This window comes from Hyla sarda, chromosome 4 (genome assembly GCF_029499605.1).
Source record: "Hyla sarda isolate aHylSar1 chromosome 4, aHylSar1.hap1, whole genome shotgun sequence".
NCBI lineage: Eukaryota > Metazoa > Chordata > Amphibia > Anura > Hylidae > Hyla > Hyla sarda.
In genome coordinates, this window is record NC_079192.1 from 217569695 (window position 1) to 217586317 (window position 16623).

The following is a 16623-nucleotide window of genomic DNA, read 5'->3' on the forward strand; positions in this document are numbered from 1 at the left end:
TACATCTACCACAGTAGTGCACCCATATTCCTGTATTGTATTCTAATTGTTACACATCCACACCGTTTATCTGGTGTAGGATTCTATTGTGGCACTTGTAGTCCGCTGCAGGCATCCTCCATTGTATGCATTTTTATGCTGGGGATCGCCCTTAGCAACGGACTACAAGGGCAGGATCTGCTCTCCCAGTATAAATGCACAACCGCATTTGGGGTTGAGCACCTCCAGCCATTTGAGACCACGTTTTTTTGTTTGTTTAAATTTTATACTTGGAGGTGTGTAAACTCCAAAATTAATGCGCCTTGAATATCTTCAAGGCAGCATTAAGGTAGCACCTGTGAGGCCAGGCACCCATATTAGCCAACTCAGGTGGGGCTTGCAGCTTGCCTCCCTCCTCCCATTGCATGTGTGCTCAGTCACGCTGGAGGGTATCTGGGAGGAAGTTGTGAGTCGACCGAATGCTGCCGTAATTGCCCACTGGCCCCTGTTTTGCTTATTATGCACAGGTAGGATTAGCGTAGGTCTCGCACCATCTTGAGAAACCTTGGCATTGGTGTGCGGGCTCTGGTGTGTCCTTCATATAAGGACACACTGGCGAATGTCTCAATTTTAACATCAGTGTTGAGGGATAGCCAATGTCATTGTATACATCTACCACAGTAGTGCACCCATATTCCTGAACTATGCCCAGTGTGTAAATGTTGACACTATACTGTTTTCTACCATTTTCTGTACCATGAACCAAGCGGTGTAAGTGTCAGAAAAAGCACTTATAATTTGGCGTGCAGGGAAAGCTACTGAAAATCAAGTAGTTACTGGGGTGGGAAGCAGGGCATCTACATCATACGCTGCTGAGACTTAGAAGCCTCTCTGTCTGCCGATCACAACTGCTGAACGCAATTATAGGCAAAGAGCCAGGACTACTTTGGCTCTGCTCCCCACCCTGGGGACAACTTGCTGTTCAGTAGTATACCCCATGCTTTTTCTGCTACGCAATGGCCATAGTTGTATAACCTTAATCCTGATGTCATGTTCCCTTAAAGGGGTTAAATGGTTTAAGGCAGTTGATCTGACACTCCCACCAATTTGTGCATAGGTGTTTTACAGCGAGGTTAGACATATGGTCGGTTAAAATCTTCGATCTTTTGACAGATGTGTTTCATTTCTAGAAGAGATGTAGAAGGGAAAAAGTCTCCAGAGAAGATGTCATTCATGAGTTATTAATGTCATTGTGTATTCTGTAACTGTGTCCCATCAGTGCTGTAGTCCCTTACTAGTTCTACATTTATGATCAGCGAAATAACAATAATTGACAGCCCTAGCATCCAGTAAGAAAATTGCCTGAGCTGCCAATTATTGGTGAAAGGTGGGGCCAGGGAAACGCCCATTACAGAGAACTCGGGGAAAGATTCTGCCTATCCAACTGTTCAGCACCTCCCATAGACATGAATAGAGGGAGCGTGTTGTGACGTCACGAGGGGCCTGGCGTGACCTCATGACCACAGCCGCCCGCACATAATGTTCAGAACGCCGAGTGCTGCACGTGGGTGGTCCCAGAGGTTGGACCCCGGCGATCAGACATCTTATCACCCATCCTTTAGATAAGATGTCTAGGGGCAGAGTACCCCTAGTAAAGTATCTTGTTTTATGGGATGGATGTGGGGGCCCTCCAACACACACACACACACATATATATATATATATATATATATATATATATATATATATATTCACACATTTTGAATCCATTTTGAGTCCAACTTTAGTTTTTTCAATAGGAAGAGGGTCATGTGACACATCAAACTTATTGGGAATTTCACAAGAAAAACAATGATGTGCTTGGTTTTAACGTAACTTTATTCTTTCATGAGTTATTTACAAGTTTCTCTTTGTTTACAGCCATTGACATGTCGTCAAGGTTAATACGTGAGGAGTGGATAGAAATTGTGTTGATGTCTGGTGAACGCAGTAACCGGGTCATTGCAGCAGATTTCAATGCAAGACACCCTACGAGACCACCCATCTCCAATGCTACAGTTAGCAAACTGCTTGCTAAGTTTCTGGTTCAGTGTTGGATTTGCCAAAATGTGGACGCACGTCACTAATGAAGAAACATCAGTGGCTGTCCTAGCTTCATTCAGCAAGAGCCCACAGTGTAGCACTCGCCGCATGTCACTGGAGAGTGGCATTAGTCGAACATCCCTTTGGCGGATAATAGCTACTCACAAATGGTACCCTTACAAACTCCAGCTCCTGCAGCATCTCAATGAGGATGACCCAGATCGGCGCACTGAATTTGCAGAATGGGCAAAACAAAAATTGGAACAGGACGGGTGGTCCCAGAGGTCGGACCCCGGCGATCAGACATCTTATCACCCATCTTTAGATAAGATGTCTAGGGGCAGAGTACCCCTAGTAAAGTATCTTGTTTTATGGGATGGATGTGGGGGCCCTCCAACACACATATAAATAAATATATATATATAATATATATATATATATATATATATATATATATATATATATATATATATATATTCACACACACACTATGTCACCTGTGGCCAAATAATCACATGCAAAGCGTCCTTACCAACTGTAGTAAAAATTCACAAAAAAATGGGAAACGGAAATAAAATGTCAATGAATTAACTTAAACCAATGAAGTAATGTTATTACAATGGAATGGCAATACTTTGAAGTAAGAAGCACAAGCCCCACCATTGTCATTCTCTGTTGGTGTGAATGGCACACGTGCAGTAAAGATAACAGATAATGGCTCTATTGGAAAAGAGTACAAAATAAAACATTGAGAAAAGCACACATATAAGTTCAAATAACAGTTAAAGTGTGATGTGCAAAATTAAACAGCAAGAGTGAAATGTGAATAGTGAAGATGCTGATGAAGAGTGTTGGGATACGAAGAGACTATGCTTAAAGTAATGCATTTTTACATACATAATAACCTAAATAATAAAGTTAATTTATGTGGTATTGTGGAACAAAATGATCACTCTTTGAAAATGAGGAATGTTAATAATGAGTTAAATCATAATATAACATTCTAAGTATACTATTCTTTGATTAAAGATGTTAATAAAGAGTTAAATCGTAATGATTTTAAACTAAATGTGTGTGAAGAAGTGTAAGCACAGGCAAAACATGAAATCCCAAACAAGCAAAATTGACAGTACTAATGTGAACACAACTGATGTGTGAAAATCCTTTTGCCACCCAAAGAGTGCCATCATGTGAGAATGCTTTTGTCATGTGAGGCATAGTAGATCTGTAGGTTGCACACTACAGTCCCCAAGAGCCTTTACCACAGACAAGGGCCTTATATTACATTATTAGGGTGGGGTCAAATACATGTTTTGCTGTGTATTTGCTGCTGTGTATTTTCCTATCCATGAAGTCAATGTCAGTGTGGTGTTAAGTTTTATTAGCAGCATTCTACATGTTTCTACACATAACATGACCTCCTAATTATCTCCTTATTAATTTACTTTGTACACAGCCGCACATATGAATGAGGGCCTGAATTGTGTTTGTGATCAGAGGTTCTTGTTTTTTTGTCTTTGTCCATCCTGAAAATTGTACTCTGTAAGTTAAATCAAGGCTTCCCTCTTATGTCAACAGCAGTTCAGTGCATAGCTTAATTCCTTCCTTGCTGTGCTGCTTCTGTCTATTTCAGTTATGTTCACATAGCACCTTCCACGCCAGTGCATCAGTAAACCCTCTCCCTCCACATGCTATTTATTGAAGTGTATTGTAACTAATCCCTCAGCACAATACCAGCCTGTTCAGCCCAGTGTACTTTCACCAGTACTGTGTCATGGCATAGCAGTAAGAAATAGGTCCTGTACTGTGGTATGACATTACTGGAGAGACTGAGAGCCAGCTATGTATGAAGGGGACTCCCAAAGGCTCAATAATAGCAATGAGAGCATTAAAATCAAATGGCAGCACTCTGAAGGATTAATCTAACAAAGTCATGCAGGTTTAAAAAAAATGTTTTAAACAATAGGTATGCTTTAAGTAGATACATATATCTCTTGTTATTGTTTGTAAGCAGATATACAGTAAGTGTCATGCTGGCAATACTTATTGCTTTAAAGAGTTATTTTATTTTTGCAGCAGAGGGTCCATCTGCTACAAAGTTCACAGTAGATATGAATTTTAATTTAATTGTATAATTATTTACTTTACTTAACCCAGTGTGATGGTTACAATTAAGACTGCATGCTTACAATGCCACTGCTTATTTTCTTTCATGATGCCTCAGTTACAACTTCCCTAGTTAATTACTTTAAATAAATAAAAGCTCAGTCGTGCTGTTTGTATCTAGTCCATTAAGAATTTAATTTATTTGTTGAACTTGAAAGTAAATATTTCACAATATGGAGCACTGAAAAAGTAGGGCAATAGGTACAGTTTTATAGTACTGTTTTTGTATTATGTGCAAATATGCTTACTAGCAAAGGTACAATGAGAATATGTTTCCTTTTATAACATGTGAGCCACAACGACCTTTAGCCCTTTTAGGACACACAAAATACATGTACGTCACTGTGCCCTGGTACATAGCACACAGTGCACATGTACGACATAGGGTTTCGCGATCACCACGTCGTCTCCTGATACAGTGATCAGAAGTGGCTGGAACCTCAAGGATAATGGAAGACATCAGCAATCTTGTTGATATCCGCCATTAACCCTTCAGATGCCATGGCCAATACTGACTACGGCATTTGAAATATCTGCTGTGCTACCCACGGTGCAAGTATGGTGGTCCAATAAGTTAAGATGGCAAAGACGGAAATGTCCAAATTATTCAAATACAGGGTGGGCCATTTATATGGATACACCTTAATAAAATGGGAATGGTTGGTGATATTAACTTCCTGTTTGTGGCCCATTAGTATATGTGAGGGTGGAAACTTTTCAAGACGGGTGGTGACCATGGCGGCCATTTTGAAGTTGGCCATTTTGAATCCAACTTTAGTTTTTTCAATAGGAAGAGGGTCATGTGACACATCAAACTTATTGGGAATTTCACAAGAAAAACAATGATGAGCTTGGTTTTAACGTAACTTTATTCTTTCATGAGTTATTTACAAGTTTCTCTTTGTTTACAGCCATTGACATGTCGTCGAGGTTAACACGTGAGGAGCGGATAGAAATTGTGTTGATGTCTGGTGAACGCAGTAACCGGGTCATTGCAGCAGATTTCAATTCAAGACACCCTACGAGACCACCCATCTCCCATGCTACAGTTAGCAAACTGCTTGCTAAGTTTCTGGTTCAGTGTTGGATTTGCCAAAATGTGGACGCACGTCACTAATGAAGAAACATCAGTGGCTGTCCTAAATTGATTCAGCAAGAGCCCACAGCGTAGCACTCGCCGCATGTCACTGGAGAGTGGCATTAGTCGAACATCCCTTTGGCGGATATTAGCTACTCACAAATGGCACCCTTACAAACTCCAGCTACTGCAGCATCTCAATGAGGATGACCCAGATCGGCACACTGAATTTGCGGAATGGGCAAAACAAAAATTGGGACCCTCAGTTTACGCAGAAGATGGATTCAAAATGGCCGACTTCAAAATGGCCACCATGGTCACCACCCATCTTGAAAAGTTTCCCCCCTCACATATACTAATGTGCAGCAAGCAGGAAGTTAATATCACCAACCATTCTCATTTTATTAAGGTGTATAAATATAAATGGCCCACCCTGTATAATGTTAATTTTTGATCACATCACATCCCAAATAAATGCAATAAATAGTGACCAAAATTGGTACCAACAAAAACTACAGATTGTGGTGCAAAAGCCCTCATACAGCACTGTATACTGAAAAATGAGAAAGTTATAGGGGACAGAATAGGGCAACTTTGAACATACTTTTTTAGCAAAATAGGTTTGAGTTTTTTAAAGCAGTACAAAAGCAGAAATAGAAATAGAAAAATATAATTTTAATTGGATTGACCCACAGATATAAAGAGAACATGTCAGTTTTACCATAAAACACACTCCTTATCACCTTATCTTTGGTCTTGGCCCTTTGGATTTCTTGCACTTATATTTCGCTATATGGTTTGCGTTTTTTGCACATTTGTTTATTTTAACCTATATATTTTTTTCCTTCCCTCTCCTTTTTCATCTCCCTTTCTTTACTCCCCTTACCCCCCCCCCTTTTCCCATCCCTTTCCCTTCCTTCTCCTCCCCTTTATTCCCCCCCCCCCCCCCCTATGTTTGGGGTGGTGTCACCTCAGGCTATCTTGGAGAATTTTTAGACTAAGTATGTTTTATTATTAGTACTGCTTTGCCTTGTAGTCCTTTTGGACATATGTTTATATTTGTCTATCTATATATTCTGTTATGGTTCTATCTTTTGCATATCATGTCTTATTAGCTTCTATTTGGATCTAAGGGGTCACCTATGTTTGCTGTTCTTTCCTCCATCTGGTTGAAAGTCCTCCATTTTTATATATTATACATGTGGTATTAATAAAGCATATTTTGTATTTTCTATAAATGACTCCATTGGTTTTTGTAGTATCATAAAATACACTGCGTAAAAAACAGAACCCCGAAAAATTGCAATATCGCGGTTTGCTTTCTAATTTCCCCCCACAAATAATATTTTTTTGTTTTGTGCCTTAGATTTTATAGAAAAATTAAAGGTGCCATTACGAAGTACAATTGGTCAAGCAAAAAATAAGCCCTCATATGGTCTGCAGATGGAAAAAATATAATGCCTCTTAGAAGGCAAGGAGGAAAAATGAAAATGCAAAAATGAAATTGTCTGCGTCCTTAACCACTTAAGGACCCATGATGTACCGGTACGTCATGAGTCCGCTCCCGTTCTATAACACCGAATAGCGGGTCGGGCCTGGCCTCTAACAACGGCCGGAACCCGTGGATTATAGCGCGCGGCACTGATCGCGGTGCCACGCGCTATTAACCCTTTAGATGCGGCGTTCAAAGTTGATCGCTGTTTCTAAAGTAAAACTAAACTAATGCCGGTTAGCTCAGGGAGCTGTTTGGGATCGCCGCAGTGAAATCGTGGGATCCTGAACAGCTGTAGGACACGAGGAGGGTCCCCTTACCTGCCTCTTGGTATCCGATCGCCAAATGATTGCTCAGTGCCTGAGATCCAGGCATGAGCAGTCAAGCAGCAGAATCATCGATCAATGGTTTCCTATGAGAAAACATTAATCAATGTAAAAGATCAGTGTGTGCAGTGTTATAGGCTATAACATTGAGAGAAAAAAAGTGAAAAAAAGTTAATAAAAGATCATTTAACCCCTTCCCTAATAAAAGTTTGAATCAACCCCCCCCCCCTTTCCCATGTAAAAAAAAAGAAAGCAGTGCAAATAAAAATAAAATGTAACATATGTGGTATTGCCATGTGTGCGGAAATGTCTAAATTATGAAAATATATCATTCATTTTTTTTTTTCCAATTCAAAAGGAGTTTATTAAACACAGTAAGTAGTACATGGGTAAGACATAAGAGGATACAGTAGACAAAACGGCCTGAAAATATATCATTAATTTAACCGCAAGGTCAATGGCGTACGTGCAAAAAAATTCCATCCTTTTTATATCATGAAAAAATGAATAAAAAGCGATCAATAAGTCCGATCAATACAAAAATGGTACCGCTAAAAACTTCAGATCACAGCACAAAAAATTAGCCCTCATTTCGCCCCCAAACGCGGAAAAATAAAAAAGTTATAGGGGTCAGGAGATGACAGTTTTAAATGTATACATTTTCCTGCTTGTAGTTATGATTTTTTTCATAAATACGACTAAATCAAACCTACATAAGTAGGGTATAATTTTTATTGTATGGACCTACAGAATAAAAATAAGGTGTAATTTTTACTGAAAAATGTACTGTGTAGAAACGGAAGCCTCCAATATTTACAAAATGGCGTTTTCTTCAATTTTGTCACACAATGATTTTTTTTTCTGTTTTGCCGTAGATTTTTGGGTAAAATGACTGATGTCATTACAAAGTAGAACTGGTGGCACAAAAAATAAGCCCTCGTATGGATTTTTAGGTGCAAAATTGAAAGAGTTATGATTTAAAGGTAAGGAGGAAAAAACAAAAGTGCACAAACTGAAAAACCCTGGGTCCTTAAGGGGTTAAAGCCAAAATGGCTACATTAATGTGGTCTAAAGTGATAGGAGGTGCTCAACCCAAAGTGCAGTTGTGCACCTACGTTGGAGTGGAGGACTTGCACTTGTGGACCACAATATGGGTTCACTCCTGTGGTAGATGTAAACAATGACATTAGCTAACCCTCAAAACTGATGTAAAATTTAGACATTAGCCAGTATATCCCTATATGAAGTACAGTGACCCCCCGACCTACGATGGCCCCGACATACGATAATTTCAACATGCGATGGCCTTTCAGAGGCCATCGCATGTTGAAGGCAGCATCAACATACGATGCTTTTGTATGTCGGGGCCATCGCATAAACAGCTATCCAGCAGCGCAGACTGCTTCAGCTGCCGCCGGATAGTCGTTTACGGTTCCCCGTGTGCTCCGATGACGATCACTCACCTGTCCTTGGGGCTCCGGAGGTCCACTTCGGGATCCCCTGAATCGCCGGTGCTCTCCTTCGTCGTCATCACGTCGTCGCGCATGCTGTCCCGTCATCCAATAGGAACGGTGTGCGTAGTGACGTGATGGCGGCAATGGAGAGCGAGGATCCCGGGGAAGCAGAGATGTCCGGAGCGTCGGGGACACCCCGGGGATGCGATGACAGTGATGGAGGGTGACATCTAGGGCAGCGGTGACAAGCGGTGACGGGTCCGAAGCAGCGGGGAAAGGAGAGTATGACTTCCTATTCTTTCCATTGCACGGATCCCTCAACATACGATGGTTTCAACAAACGATGGTTCATTTGGAACGGATTACCATCGTATGTTGAGGGACCACTGTACATACCTGAGCCCGCACACCACACCAAGGTTTCTCAAGTGGTGCAGGACCTAACACTAGCCTACCTGTGCCAGATAAGCAAAGCCAGGAACCGAATTACAGCAGCCTTAGGTCCGACTTGTAGACTGCTCCCAAGTTACCTCCAGTGTGACTAAACACACATACAATGGGAGAGGGGAAGACAGGCTACAAGCCCCACACTGGTTGGTTCATATATCGCCAGCCTCACAGGTGAAACCTTAATGCTACCCAATATGATAAAAGGGTGCATTAGTATAAGCTTTAAGCATTAAAAACGGCTTACATTAACATTGATGTGGTCATAGCAGGAGGCACTCAATCCCAAGTGCAGTTGTGCACCTACGCTGGGGAGGAGGTCCTGCACTTGTGGTCCATTGCTATGGGCGATCCCAGCATAATATGCATACAATGGAGGATGCCTGCAGATGGTCACGAGTACCACAATGGCATCCTATACCAGATAAATGTGTATGTGGATGCGTATTACATAATTTAGACATTAAACAACTACATTAACGTGGTCTAAAGTGATAGGAGGTGCTCAACCTCAAGTGCAGTTGTGCACCTACGTTGGAGTGGAGTACCTGCACTTGTGGACCACAATATGGGGTCACTCCTGTGGTAGATGTAAACAATGACATTAGCTAACCCTCAAAACCGAAGTAAAATTGAGACATTAGCCAGTAAATGAAGGACATACCTGAGCCCGCACACCACACCAAGGTTTCTCAAGTGGTGCGGGACCTAACACTAGCCTACCTGTGCCGGAAAAGCAAAGCTAAAATGGGCTTTATCCTTAAGGGGTTACATTTTGGCTTAGGAGTATAAAATATTAACACACAAAATCATGAAATTTCAATTTTCAATTTTTTGGGGGGAAATTTGACATGCTGGTAAGGTATCAAATTAACGCATCTGCTATGTTGTTATAGTGGATATAATATCCAATGACTATGGTTTACCTCAGGGCTGCTACGAAAAGTCCCACAGTGGGGCTGGTACCACTGTCTTGGGGAATGTTCTCCTTCTCCTTTACTGTAGATAAACAAGCACAGTGTCAAGGCAGCATAGAAAAGAGGGCAATGCAACTAAACGGTCTTTAATTTGATTATCACCCGAGTTTTAGGCCATGTTCACAAGTTGGAATTTCCGTGCAGAATTATGCATTGGAATTCAGCATGAAGATACCACTGCAACATTAAAACGGGATTCTGCTGTGCTGTGCACATGGCAGAATTTCTGTTCCAGATGTTTCTGGCATGGAAATTCTGATTTCCGTGTCTGCATAAAGAATGAACCTGTCCATTCTTTCTGCGGACTCTACACAGAATGCATAGTCGTTTATGAGTCCACGCATTCCCATTCGGTCCTAGACGGTGGTTCTCACTTTTTGTACTAAACTCTACCAAGTCCTCAGTGTAAGAAGTTTTGCACAGAAGAACAATCAAAGTAGTAAAATTCCCTTTTGACAAAACCTCTTCCCCCCCCCCCTGCCACCAATAACCTGGATGATAAAAAAAATGGCTTATCCATCAACATTTTTTGTTTTCAAAGACCCAAAACCTTTTGGTGCAGGCCCAAATAATCTGCATCTATTTTACAGCGTGGACACCTGGAGTTGCTTCTGTACTGAAATTCATACATACTTTTTGGTGAATAATACATTTTAATTTAAGATTTTCCTAGCTTAGTGACGGAAAATATAGATTTTATAAAGACAGGAGGCGAGTATCAGATGCATTATCCTTCTTTATTAAGCCCAATAGCAGAAAGAAATGCAATGTAATATGATAACAAAAGAAAAATGGGAGTGCCGGTCGCTTAGCAACCATATACTCCCTACATTCCAACCAATCCTATCTTGCTTTGCTCCATATTAACCAAATCCAGCTCCACCTCCTCCTCTTTCTTAATGCGGCTACTCAACCAGAACCAACAGCAAACAGAAGAGGTAACCGTCCAAGAACAGCCAAAGATGAGTTCAACGTCGGATCCCACCGGAATGGACTCTAGAAACCATGCAGCCTCAGGACCAACGGAACAGCAGGCCATCAACGAACTCCAAGAAACCGATGACGTAAGAACTCATCCATTCGCGAACTGGAACGTCCTTCAGTAGCCTAGGAAAGAAAAACACAACCATGATAGGGATGGGAAACAGGGAGGGTTGATACTCGCCTCCTGTCTTTATAAAATCTATATTTTCTGTCACTAAGCTAGTAAAATCTTAAATTTTATGTCAGACAGGAGGCTCGTATCAGATGCATGTTCAAAGCAAGCACAATCAAATCATACATTAACATTTTATAACACAGACATAGAAACATGACTCTCCGGCCGAAAATAAAACATGCGAAACGTATGTTCCGAAGACCAGTCCGCTGCCTTCATAATGTCCGACAGAGAACCTCCTGCCTGAGCTACCTTGGTAGCCATGGCCCCTCTAGAAGAGTGAGCCTTAAAAACCGAAACATCTATCCCAGCCAAAATCATCGTTTGACGAACCCAACGTGACAACGTCGGAGAAGAGACCGGAAGGTGTGGGGCACAGAAAGAAATCAGGAGTTGGGAAAAAGATTCCGAACGTAACTGAGCCGTCCTTAGTTCATAGGCCCTCAGACATCGAACCACACATAAACGTGAGTGATCCGGAAAACTTGGATAAAAAACCGATCTCAGATCAGTCTTCGTCCGTCGCGAGACAGAGAAGATCACGCCCAGGGGCGTGAACTGCCTCCTCGAGATATCCAACGATCGAACGTCCGACACACGTTTGATGGAAATCAAACATAACAGCATAGTTAACTTGAACGATAGGAGCTTAAGAGGTAAATCATCGTTATCCTCCCAAGAGGAGAACATACGAAAAATCAAAGATACATCCCAGGTAGAGTGATACCTAGGAGCAGGAGGACGTTGAAAACGGATGCCTCGCAAAAGACGACAAACCAACGGGTGTCGACCCAACGTCCCCCCCTCCACTTGGACGTGACGAGCCGAGATAGCGGACCTATACACATTAATCGTCCGATACGCCTTCCCGGCGTCAAAAGCTTCCGATAAAAAATTTAGGACTCCGGACACAGGGGCTTGAATGGGATCCATTTGCCGTTGTGAGCACCAATGAACCCATAATCCCCAGGCAGATCTATAAGCTGACCTGGTACCTGGAGCCCAAGCATCTCGCAAGAGGTCCCTAGCTGACTGTGAAATGCCGTCGTCAAATCCTGGCATCCGGAGATCAGCCAAGCTACGAGTTGTAATTGACCGGACAAGACTAACGGATGTGCCTCCTTCCTCGGATCCTGAAGGAGTGATGTGAATACGGGACAGATCCGTGGGCAATCTATGGTCATCCCCAGAACCTGAGGAAACCACGATTGCGTCGGCCACCACGGTGTGACCACCACCAGAGTGGATCCCTGAGATCCCGCTTGCCACAGCACCTTGGGGATCATGGCAAAGGGGGGAAACGCATACAGCGTTCCCTGGGGCCACGTTTGAAGAAACGCATCCATGGCCAACGCCTCCGGATCTGGTTTCCAACTGGAAAAACACGGAAGTTTCCGGTTGAGCCGAGATGCAAATAGGTCCAGATCCAGGGGACCCCATAGGTCCCAAATCAATTGGAAGACGGATGGATGTAAGGTCCAATCGCCGCTGTCCCTCAGGTACCTGGAGTTCCAATCGGCCACGGAATTGGAAACCCCCGGAAGGTATTCCGCCACTAGAACAATATTCTTCTGAAGACAGAAGAGCCAGCAGTCCTTTGCAATGTCCGCCAACATCTTGGACCTCGTGCCCCCAAGATGGTTGATGTACCGTACTGCCGAGATGTTGTCCATGCGAAGCAGGATACAACAATTCGACTTGTGGGAAGCGAAGCATTTGACCGCAAAAAATCCCGCCAGAAGCTCTAGGCAGTTGATGTGCCACTGAGACTCCTCTGGGGACCACTTGCCCCCCATGGAGGACGAGCCGCACCGGGCTCCCCAACCGAGCAGAATATCGAGTTGAATATCGTCCTGCCATTCCAATCCTGGACATGGCGAAGCCACCACGACAGATCGTCGCGTGCCTCCCGGGACAGGTAAACCTTGTCTGCATAAGTCAGACCCACTGCTAATTTCTCGTTTTTCAAACGTTGTAACGCCCTGTAATGAAGAGGCGCCGGCAGAATTGCCTGCATAGAGGCAGACAGCAGTCCCACAATTCGGGCAACCGCCCGGAGGGAAACTAGGGCCTTCCCGAGCAGGGATCTTATCTCTCTGCGAAGCAGTGTGAGTTTCTTGACTGGGAGACTCAATATTGCCATAGGGGTATTCACCATGAACCCCAGGAACTCTATGTCCTGTGTAGGAACGAAGACCGACTTTTCGTGGTTGACAAGGAAACCCAAACCTGTGAGAAGGGAATGTGTCCACTCCACGTGCAGCCGAGTCTGCTGAGGGGATTGAGCCATGATCAATATATCGTCGAGATATATGAAGATTCTCACCCCCCGGCTCCTGAGAAGGGCCACAACCGGTCTCAACAGTTTGGTGAAGCACCATGGAGCAGACGAGAGACCGAACGGGAGGGAGGTGAACTCCCACTTCTCGTCTTCCCAGATGAACTGTAGATACTGCTGGGAAGAAGGGTGAATCGGTACCGTGAGGTACGCGTCCTTCAGATCGATCTTTGCCAGCCAGTCGTCGGGAAGAAGCGAATCCAAGAGTAAGTGTATGCCCTCCATCTTGAAGTGTCGATACAAGACATATTCGTTTAGATCCCTCAGATTTATGACGGGCCTGTGGCCGCCATCTTTTTTCTTCACCAAGAAGAGGTTGCTCAGGAAACCCAGTTTGTCCATAGGGACCAGCGTTATGGCATTTTTGTGTTGCAGATCCATGATTTCTTTGGAAATCAGATCCCTGTCTGCCTCTGAGAAGGGAATGGGAATCGGCCAGCGAGACTGCACTGGTGTGGACATGAAGTCTATCACGTATCCTTTGATTACTTGCAACACCCACGGGTCTGATGAAATCCGAGACTAATGGTGGAAAAAATACTTCAGTCTGCCCCCCACAGGGGTTAAACACGCTCTCTGAGTAATCCAACCCACCTGTGCCTCTGCCTCTGGAAAAACCTCTGGAGCTGCCCCGAGCCCTCCAGGGCCTGCCTCGGGTAGGGTAAAAGGGGTTGGAGACCACGGATGCAGGAACCGATTGAGGTTGATGTCTGTCTTGCACATACTGCACGGTGGGTCTAACATAGGGTCGAACAAAGGCACCTCTGCCGGAAGGTTGACCCTTTCCCCTTCCGGCCCTGCCAAAAACCTTGGTGGATTTCTTGAGTGAGGATTGTGCCTTATCCAGGCTGGAGAACAACCCCACAAATTTGTTGATATTCTTAATTAGGGAGTCCCCAAACAAGAGGCCCTCAGCTGATGGGCCCAGCTCCTCGGTAGCCAGGTGGGTCAGCTGCGGGTCGCGACGCATTACAATGGAGCGGCGTCTCTCAGCTGACATCGCCGAGTTGGCGTTACCCAACAGGCACGTAGCCCGCAGGGCCCAGTTCCTGAGGACGCCTGCATCCACCGACCCACCTGTCGCCACGGCATGCTCAGCTAAATTCAAGATCTTGGTAAGGGGACCCAAGATATCCAACAATTTGTCCTGCACGGACATGAGGGACCTATCCAGGCCCTTCTTCGGGTTTTTACCCGACAAGCAAATATTTAATGAGAATCGGGTCCAGTTCAGGAGTGGCCGCAACCTTGTTAGCCACCGAAGGCCTAGGACACTCCGATCTCAATTTGCTACGGTTGCCCCGATCCAGGGGTTTCCGCAACCACATACTTCGCTATCTGCGGCAGCGGGGACCTCGGATGTTTTATATCTTCCGGGTCGAAAAATGGCATCCCCAGGGAGACCAATATGGCACGTGGATTGTCTGTTGTAGCAGAAGACCCCAAAGGGTCACACTCCTCCTCTACACCTATCTCCTCTTCTTCGCTCTCGACAGAAGAGGGTATAGACAACGCATAGTCATCCTCAGAATCTCCCTCCGATTCGTCTACATATGAATCAGGTTTAGCCCGCTTAGCTGAACGGGTAGCCCGGATCTCATGGTCGTCCTCCCGGGTGGAGGGTCTTATAACCAATTATGGGTTGGCGCCCGAGTGGGAAGGGCCGCCCGAGATATTTTGTCCATCTCCCGCCGTCTGTTGTGGTGCGGGAGAGGTCTGGTTGCCTGAGCAATGGTGGCGTTTTTTCAGAGCCTTACCGGATTTCTGGGACTCGCAAACTGGTGTAAGCACAGGAGCCGAAATCGGCGGGTTGTGCATTGTAATACCGCATCCTGGCGGGATTGTGACACTGCCAGAGAAACAGATCTCGAGATATTCTCGTTCATAATCGCCATGGCGGACGACAGTGCGGAGCTAATGGATTTATGTACCAGCTGCTGTATTTCCGCGGCGGACATGGGATCAGAATTATGGGCAGCAATGGGGCCATCCCCCGAGGTCATTTCAGATTTATTGTCTGACATAATGGCAGTTTGTGCAACCTGTATATAAGACACTGACAGGGCTGTGAAGGGAAGAAAGAAAACACTATAAGCATCAGGATTACCTAGCAGTAATATGTGTACAGCAGGTTAGTGTAAACAGTCAACATAGTACCAGTGGCTCCTAAGCCACAGGAGACACCGTTCAGCCAGCACTTAGACACTGCAGGAGCGCCGACCCAGCTCTAATAATAACAGCTGCAAATCGTCGCACCAGCAGTGAAAGCCCTGACAGCGCAGGAAGAGCGCAGACAGGGGAGCCGTACGTGCCCCGTGCGCAAACAGAGCTGTAACTATGGGCACAAGCGTCCCTAGCGAACGGCTGTGTTGCGCACTATCGCGAGACCCTGCGTGCCCACGTGACACGTCAGGTCCGAGAAGCGCGTAGGGTCACAAGGGGCGGAGACGGACAGTGGGGAAGAAGCACTGACGTCACTGCAATGGCTCCCAGAAGAAAGGTAGGAACAGATATAGGGGCAAGCGCCCGTCGGGGAAACAGGGGAAAGAGCGAAACAGACGCCAGGAAAGGACAGCGTGGCACTAAGCAGCGTGTCACAGAGGGAAAATTATATATATATCAAAAAGGAAAGGGGGGGAAAAACAAGGATCGGTGTATGAAGTATCTACACCGTTACCAGGGAAAAGAATACAAAGAGCGACAGAAGAAACTATGAGTACTTCTGAGCTTCAATAAGTCTAAACCATGGAGCATATACTTATCTGATGTTGCCTCTGCTTTTGAGCAGAAAGAAAGAGGAGGAGGTGGAGCTGGATTTGGTTAATATGGAGCAAAGCAAGATAGGATTGGTTGGAATGTAGGGAGTATATGGTTGCTAAGCGACCGGCACTCCCATTTTTCTTTTGTTATCATATTACATTGCATTTCTTTCTGCTATTGGGCTTAATAAAGAAGGATAATGCATCTGATACAAGTCTCCTGTCTGACATAAAATTTCAATTAAATTGTATAAGTAAAACATTTTTGTTTATATAAAATAACTTATTAATAGAAAATAACATATTGACATTGAGGGATCGCTATAGTGCCAAACTCCTTTTCCCATCTAGACTTCTTATTCTGCT

At 44.3% G+C, this 16623-nt stretch overlaps 1 protein-coding gene across 3 annotated transcripts in view; it reads right to left on the minus strand.

Annotated features, from left to right (window-relative positions):
* The window catches only part of LOC130368972 (uncharacterized), a 54981-nt gene extending 38741 nt beyond the window's left edge, over positions 1–16240 (minus strand). The window contains exons 1-3 of one of the 3 annotated variants that reach the window (XM_056573518.1): positions 10987–16240; positions 9951–10023; positions 2722–2781 (exon numbers count right to left, since the gene is read on the minus strand). In XM_056573518.1, the coding sequence (XP_056429493.1) occupies positions 12057–14657 (2601 nt within the window). In that variant the 5' untranslated portion in view covers positions 14658–16240 and the 3' untranslated portion in view covers positions 2722–2781; positions 9951–10023; positions 10987–12056. Of the gene's footprint in view, positions 1–2721; positions 2782–9950; positions 10024–10925 lie in introns of those variants that run through there. The other 2 variants (XM_056573517.1, XM_056573516.1) reach the window with 2 other exon arrangements.
* Positions 16241–16623: the final 383 nt, after the last annotated feature.